The 8,704-nt window shown below is 28.3% G+C and overlaps 1 protein-coding gene across 3 annotated transcripts; it reads left to right on the forward strand.

Annotated features, from left to right (window-relative positions):
• The first annotated feature begins 2,829 nt into the window (after positions 1–2,829).
• Positions 2,830–8,603, forward strand: 26-29-p (C1 family peptidase 26-29-p). Of its 3 annotated transcripts, XM_076785401.1 has the most exons (12): positions 2,832–3,120; positions 3,586–3,635; positions 3,712–3,864; positions 3,948–4,120; positions 4,209–4,313; positions 5,468–5,627; positions 5,703–5,895; positions 5,956–6,170; positions 6,256–6,356; positions 7,222–7,353; positions 8,028–8,217; positions 8,299–8,603. In XM_076785401.1, the coding sequence occupies exons 2-12, from the start codon at positions 3,596–3,598 to the stop codon at positions 8,481–8,483; spliced, it is 1,647 nt and encodes a 548-aa protein (XP_076641516.1). In that variant the 5' UTR covers positions 2,832–3,120; positions 3,586–3,595; the 3' UTR covers positions 8,484–8,603. The 3 variants fall into 3 exon arrangements, with proteins under 3 accessions (XP_076641514.1, XP_076641516.1, XP_076641515.1); XM_076785399.1 differs by having other exon boundaries at positions 2,830–3,120; positions 5,703–6,170; XM_076785400.1 differs by having other exon boundaries at positions 2,845–2,992; positions 5,703–6,170.
• Positions 8,604–8,704: the final 101 nt, after the last annotated feature.

The following is an 8,704-nucleotide window of genomic DNA, read 5'->3' on the forward strand; positions in this document are numbered from 1 at the left end:
CCTCTAAGGGCAGTTTTGACCATCTTAATCGGCTAGGCCCTTTGAGCGATTTTGAGCGTTTTTGACAGGAAATGTTGGATACCCGTCCGATCCCACCCAATTTTTTCCAAGTCCGACCCGAACCCGAAGTCTCGGGTACCTGAAGACCCCTAATGCAGACTATTGACAATTAAAAGGAAACTATTTAAGTATTAATACTTTGATACTTAACAAATCGTATAATTCATACGACATGGTACTTATCTAAACAATATTAGTAGTTTTAAAGTTTATAATTGGTTGAAAATTATATCACAGCACACATAGAAACAGAAAATATTTAATAACATAACTTATGTATACGTGTATCGCGATCGTCTTCTATTTATGCACTGATCTTAATTAAAATAATAGGAGATCCCGATTTTACATGTGTATTCGGATTTCACCTACACTTTCGTGACTAGACATAAAAGAAAAATGAAAGTAATTAAAATTAAGAAATCTCGACTTATCTTTTAAAAATCCAATAGATTATAATCTTAAAATATGTCCAATCTATGTCTTCGAAAGAATCTATAATCTTTGAACACACAGGAAATAATTACAATATCATTGATCATTGATAAGATTTCTCATTATCTTTTAACGAGAAATATTAACATTATATTCTTCTCTCATTATATAGTATTGAAGTTTTTTAATAAACAAATTTTTCTTCCTTTTTTTAGATAGCTACTTGTTATAAAATGTAAACGATACAATGATAAAAGAGTTGGTAAAAGGTATTTCTAATAATAGTAAAAACTATCTGTTGGAAAATTTATAAAAAAATTGTATGCATCTCTAAAATTGTGACCAACCTTCTTGTATATGTATACATTTCAATTAAAAATTTGTAGAATTACATTGAATTAATTTATCTAAATAATATTGAGTTACGTTATTTGTCGGAGTTCTGTAAATATCACGTGTATGTAAATGCAACAATTTGTTTCAAATGTCGTTTTTATGTAGAAATGGTTATATGGAAGTAAAATAAATTGTCGTAAAAATGCAACATATAGCACCATTATAGCTTGTTAAATCGTTATGTAATCTTTTAACAACTTTGAATGTAGGTTGTAGATAGTTGAAGCACGTAAGACATGTATGTGTATTATTATAGTTAGTTTATGTTCCAAGTTAGTCTTTACAAGAATTATGTTTTCGTTATCGACGTCTATAATAGCTGCTAAATGCAGTTGACGAGGATTTAAAAAAATGAAAACTCATTCACATATTATTTCGTATTATTTAACGAATAATCGAATATCGTAATTGAAAAAATATATGTTACAGAATTTTTATGGAAATTAGATGGAATCTATACGTAAGTGTTGCGAATATTATAAATGTTACTGAAAATTATAAATATTAAGCTTCTTAGGAATACCATAAAGAAAAAATATCTACTTATTCAAACTATTAAATTTCGAATTTGGTTGTATGTAAAATATGGTGAAATAAAAAAAAAGACGATGAAGTCTAATAACTACACTATGAATACTTATGTAAATGCTATCGTATAATAAAAATTACATATTTTTTTACCAGGAAACTCTCGGGAGAATTTGCTCGGTTCAAGGACACATCAAGCTTCATATAAAATTAAGACAATTTTAAATATTTGCAATCTATAATACATGACACCTGTACCATAAGTTATTTGAACAAAATTATAAATATTGGTGTTCGTCTGAAAGAGATTTAAATTATAAAATAATTTAGTTATTCAAAAACTGGTTTATCTTTTGCATCTGTGAAAGTTTCAAGATCGATTTTGATTTTGATTTCACTGATTCATCACAGAATATTTGAAACTTATTGCAGATAACGTTCAAATTGATTTAATCATGTACAAATATGCGTAGAATGGCCTACTTTATATAATTACATAACGAATATCTTAAATTTTGAATGTTGAACCTTGTCTCTAATTAAAAATTTTATCTTTGCTTTGCATAACAAAAAGTAAACGTAGTAAAAGAAACATTAATATTTCTTCCACCATTCGTATATCGTTTTATGATTTCGAATGTCAACATACAGTAAGGTTGGTCTTGCCTTTATGTAATAACCAACATTTTCTACAACATTTAAAAAATCTGAAGACTTATAATATATATTTAAAATTTTCGGCGTATTTTTTACGCTACATATGAAAATGTAGATAAAATTTCTCAAGCCAATTTGATAATTATTTGTATCTGTTGAACTTTGCATTTGTGTTTCATAGTTTACTTTTTTTTTTTTGTTTTATTTGAATCCTATTGTGAATATCTAATTCTCATTAACTTGCATTTACATTAACATAAATAAGTCCGGTTGTAGGTGTAAACATGTTCTGATTCTAAGATTTTAGTTAGGACTCATTGCGAATGTGTATGACTCCGATTTAACAGGAAGCTATATTTGTGGTCCTTGTAATAAAAAGAAAACACAATTGGTAAAGAAAATATGCATATACGTTTTTGTAGAAAAATATAATCGAACTTTTTTACGTTACGATCCAATATATTACTTACCTATATTTATTTTATGTCAATTTTGTTTTTTAACTTGTTATTTTGATTGTTCTGATATATATATGACAAGTTTCTTTAACACAATATTGATGGCAAAACGTATTCATAAATATTGTATTTGAATAACGATAATATGCGTAAATAACTATAAAGTTCCTTATATTAGGATATATTGGATAAAATTGTTTTAGTAATAACATTGTAAAATTCAAGTGTAGGTAACTATATTTGAATAAAGCGCTGAAATGAATGGCTGAACCTATACATTTACTGAATGTTTCATCATTGCGTTTTCATAAGAACGTACACAGCCGGCAGGAGTCCAAAAACATTGCTCTTGGTTTATCCTGTAGTCCACTCATCAAAAACATTTTTATCAGTTCGCGATTGTATATATACGTGCTTCGGATTGCCAATCCGGGAGTCCGGGAACGGTAGTATTCTCGGTAATTTTTTCTTGGCTTGTTTCATTATTTACGTCCAACGACTTTGAAGTCATTACTATGTTATAAAAAACTTCTTTGAAAAAATATTTCATAGTTGTATAGAAACATTTGAAACATTTGAAGAAGCAGTAAGTAATTTAATTTCGGTAAACGAAATATAATACATACAGCTTTTTTTCTAATTCACTGTTCTTTGTTTAGAATTTGTTGAATATTTTGTTATGTTTACTTTTTGAAATTGTGTATTTTCCAAGGAAAATTTAATTTTTCAAATCTTAACATAGTGTTTTCACTTTCAAACTGCCATTCAGATTTAATATTAATAAATATTGTTGTTTTACTTTCATTAATCCCTTTCTTTTTAATGGGGTCTTTACTTTAAGAATACTTTACATATCTTTATGCATGAATTGTAATCTAATTTTTAAACAAATCATACATTTTCTATCTAGAATCTGTCTAATTACATTTATGTTGGTTAACTATTTATAATTGATAATGGTGAAGCTACTGTAGGTCATAATGTTATCAAACCTGTATACTGTAGACTATAAATATCTGTCCTAACAATGTGATCATTGATTCTGTTGCAGGATCGTCAACATGTATCTCTTTATGTGCACTTTCACATTATTAGCTTTAGGTAAGATCTTTTTCTTTTTGGTGATTTAGATTTAGATGAATCAATGACAATCATTTTAATGTATTTGCCATTTCAGGTGCTTGTTATACCAAGGCTGTAGAATCTCCAACATTTAGCAATAGTTATGAAGTGAAAGGGACATTATATATACCTTATGCTGAAATTCGTGAACCATTTTATGCATGGTATGATGGTTCAAGTGGATCTAGTAGAATAGATTACTATGGAGGTATTATGGATTATTTTATTATTTTATTATCTAATGGATATTGATATTTCTGTATGAGGATTGATACTATTTTGCTTAATTAGGAATGGTTAAGACTTATCAATTGTCAAATAAAGGATTATATGGAAAAAGTTTAAAAGTTGCTCCGATCACTACAGAATCAGTTCTGAATCAAGAAACATGTCTTGAAGTAAATGGCACTAAAGAATTAAAAATTCAGCCTCAAAATATTATTCCTGATACAACTGGAATGGAGGTAAAAAAAATTGTTTCCTTTGTTAACATACACTTTACTGAATTCTATTACAATAGAACGTTACAACATTATATTGATTCTTTGTCAGTGTATTGGAGAAGAAATGGTGAATGGAGTGAATTGTGAAAAGTGGCGAATGGTACAAGAAATTGGGGAAAAAACGAACAAATATACGCTTTGGATACAATACAAGGTAATAATTAATATAATTTATACAAAGTACAGAAGAGTACAGAATGTGTACATGTGTGTGTGTAGTATAGAATTCGTTTTATATGAAGTTATGAAAGGACAGTTTATATGTATAAATGAATTATTTATATGATATAAGTCTATTTGATTCTCTCTACTTTCTTTATTTAATTTTCTATTCAAATAATTAGAGTTTATAGTGGAATACATAAATTTTAGCAAACACTTGTTTATTGATAAGACTGTTTCAAACTTGATTGTGTATAAACTCCAATGAACTTTATTAAACTTATGAATTAATTCACTCTTTATGTTATAAGAGAGATGTAATACAGGATAAATAGTGTAATATGTATTAATGTTACATTAATTCACAGTGTATAGAGGATAGATAAAAAATACAAAATTTTTTAAAAATAATAAATAGCAAATTGACAAATCATATTATAAAATTTAATCAACTTCAATGTAAGATATATATTTCAAAATGATCATTTGAAAAATCCATTCTAATACATTTGTCTGATTTTTAAGTAATCGTTTTTAAGTAGTTGTCTTAGTTATTATTACCGAAAGATTTTATGAATACGATTTCTTTCAATTTTTATCTATTGTCTGTATCTTACCTGTTAAATGTCTATGCAACTGTTGTGGTACTCGGTAGTAGCTTATAGAAACAGAAGTTTGACTAGATAATTGAGCACTAAAATTTTATTTAAGTAAATGTAGTTTTATTGTACACATATTATTACCGTATAAATGATACACAAGGTGAGTCACGTGACTCGCATACCTCAAATAATTTTTAAATTATGTGTCTAATGCAAAATTGTTTAATACAAAAGTTTCAACTATTAAGTTATAACTATAAAGTTTAGGTCCAATTTATGTTAAAACTTAATCACTTTAAATTTAATATGCTTTTGATATATGACAAAAAAATACATGATTCTATTTAAAGAAATAAGGTTGGCTTTCAAAATTTAGAAATCTTCGTCCATATAAGAAAAACTCATATGCTGTTGTTTGACCTCTTTGGAATTGTGTAAGTTTTGTATTAAACAAATTTTCATTAGATGCATCATTTAAAAGTTACTTGAGATGTGCAAATTACGCAACTCATTCTGTATTTAATTATTTTATACTTCATTGTAGAAATCACCACTTGCGCCGGAGACAATGGAACCAATTCCTGTAAAATATGAAATGAAAGGATTCAACAGTCTTTTGGGCTCCCATTACGATCATTATTATTTAAATTATGACTCTTATACATCAATGAAACCAAATGCTGATGTATTTGAAATTACAGAAAGTAAGCATAGATTTATAATTTTTAATACAAATTTTTTTGAGCAATATACTGAATATATAAAATATGTTTGTACAGATTTAACATGTGTTAGCTTCCCGGGACCTGGAGATAAACACATATATACATTTAATCCTATGCGCGAATTTGTTCATAATTACGATGCTCATGTAAATGAAGCTTTCGAAAGTTTCAAGAAAGTTCATAGCAAGGAGTACGAGAGTGAGGTTGAACATTATAAACGTAAAGAAGTATTCAGACAAAATTTAAGGTATGTACTCCACTTATACGTGAATCAAATTCTTGAAATTAATAATAACGATATTTTCAGATTTATCCATTCATCCAATCGTGCTAATAAAGGTTATCAGTTAGATGTTAATCACTTGGTAGATCGTACTGAGTTAGAGTTAAAGGCCTTACGTGGTAAGCAATACACTAAAGGTTATAATGGAGGACAACCTTTCCCTTACAATGTTGAAAGAGAAGAAGACATTCCAGACTCTCTAGATTGGAGACTATACGGTGCTGTTACTCCTGTTAAGGGTTTGTATAATAATTTATTTATGTAATAAAATGAAGATGATGATGTGATCCTCTAGTGAACGAGAAATTCTCTGTATTGGTATAGATCAATCTGTTTGTGGTTCTTGCTGGAGTTTTGGTACAACTGGCGCTGTGGAAGGTGCATATTTCATGAAATATGGTAAATTAGCGCGTTTGTCTCAGCAGGTAAGTAAACCTTCAATATAGGGGTTAGTCTTGAAAAGGAGAGATTGTAATAAATAATAAGTATAGACTTGTAAATGAGAATAGCGACGGACATATTGAATACTTAAAGTTTACAATGTATTTTGTCCTTGCATTAATATTGTGGAAATCATACAATTATATAAAAATTCGATGAAAGATTATCCATAGCTAGCCAGCATCGTTTATACATGCGGTACACTAAACAAAATCACATTTTTTTCCAAACTCTCTACTTCTTCGGATATTTACGAAAATATACTTTTCATTTGCAACTTTGAGAGCTGTTTTCACCCCTTCAACATGGATGGTTACCGATAAAAAAAATACGTGTGAAATATATTTCCAAGAACTACCTCTCACATAAATTTCATGAAAATCGGTTTCCCCGAGTTCAGTATGTTCTCTTTTAAGAAGTTCAGTAGTCATGACTAAATATAAAAATATAAGGGTGACTTGTTCAATCCTTCAGGGACCTTGTCTATGCATTGTAAGGACTTGAAAACATGTTTCAAAATTGATTACACGTTGTCAGATTATTAGACACGATACACAGACAACTGTTACTGCTTACGTTTTAGAATTTCAAAACAGCTATGGAAAATATCTAAAGTTGTAAATAATCTACAGACTATGATAACATCTGTATCATTCATTCATAGAATTATTAAATAGAATTTATAATATTCCGCCTAAACATTTTTAAATTATAAATACATTATTATGTTTATTAGAACGTTTTTTTTTTTCTTCTACATTGTGCGTTAGAAATTTATCTGTGAAGTAAACTGATTTTTTGATCATGTTCTAAATATAAATACTATAGTTTATTATCCTAAAATTGCAGGCGCTTATCGATTGTTCATGGGGTTATGGAAATAATGGCTGTGATGGTGGTGAAGATTTTAGATCATATCAGTGGATTATGAAACATGGGGGTCTGCCTACCGAAGAGGATTATGGTGGATACCTAGGCCAGGTAAATAAATGCCATGTTGCCTGTATAGTTGCATAAATGAAAACTGAATAAATGTTCAGAAAATATGTATTATAATGAAAAAACGCATAAATGATAAGTATAATATTATCTTATTTAGTTTGATGAAGGACATTATGCAATTAGTTGGTGCGTTTTTTAGTAACAGGGATCTGTACCTGAGGCATACAAAAAAAGTATTTATATTCGTTTTATGCAGTGTAAACAATTTGACAAAACTGAAAAAGACACAAGCTGACAAACTTTGTAATTCAGAAAGAATCTCAACTAAATACGTAAATATTTATGAAATAATTGAGCGTTATACTATTATTGTTATTTATTATTTCTTTTAGAAATTTCACTGATGCTAGTAACTATATAAGCAATCTACATGTTTTACATTTTTTATTACTACCTTTAGTTTTCAAATGCTTAACAAAATAGTTAAATGTTATTTTATATCCTGAATTAAATCACTACATGTTGTGGTACTTCAAAATGAATTAAATCCAAATTGAAATATATTTGCTTCATAGTTATATTTTAGTAAAAGTAGTAGCTTTGGAGCATACAATTTTTAAATCTGTATGTATCAATTTTTCGATGCTTTCATAAGATAAATAGAAAATACAGATAAGTAAAAAATTAATACATTTTAATATTTTCGTTTTCAGGATGGTTATTGTCACATAAACAATAATACAATGACGGCCAAGATTACGGGTTATGTAAACGTTACAGAGAATGACCCTCGTGCCTTAAAACTTGCCATTGCAAAACATGGTCCTATCTCAGTAGCGATCGACGCATCTCATAAAACTTTCTCATTCTACTCTCATGGTGTATATTATGATGCAGCTTGTGGTATGTATATGTGATTACAACGTTTTCTGAATACTCCAAATAAAAATATACTTCTATAACGTGAACGACACATTTGTGTAGGCAACAAAGAGGAATCGTTGGATCATGCGGTTTTGGCTGTTGGTTATGGTAAGCTAGATGGAAAAGACTATTGGTTAGTGAAGAATTCGTGGTCTAATTACTGGGGTAATGATGGCTACATCCTTATGTCCCAGAAAGATAATAATTGTGGGGTAATGACAGCTCCAACATATGTCACTATGTAAAAACTGAATAAATTTTTCTTTTGTATATTATGTAACATCAAAGTTCATGCTGTAGTATCTAGTTATATACAAAAATATAATGTAAACAAAAAGAAGTTAAGAATAAAATAATTTTTTAAATAATATCAAGAGTAAAGTACAACTGAAGTAACGCTTGTGTAATATGCTTAATTTCAAAAGTATGAAAATCAGTGTCACATAGCTATAAACAAAATTATTTT

The sequence above is a fragment of the Halictus rubicundus genome, chromosome 3 (assembly GCF_050948215.1).
Source record: "Halictus rubicundus isolate RS-2024b chromosome 3, iyHalRubi1_principal, whole genome shotgun sequence".
Taxonomy (NCBI): Eukaryota; Metazoa; Arthropoda; class Insecta; order Hymenoptera; family Halictidae; genus Halictus; species Halictus rubicundus.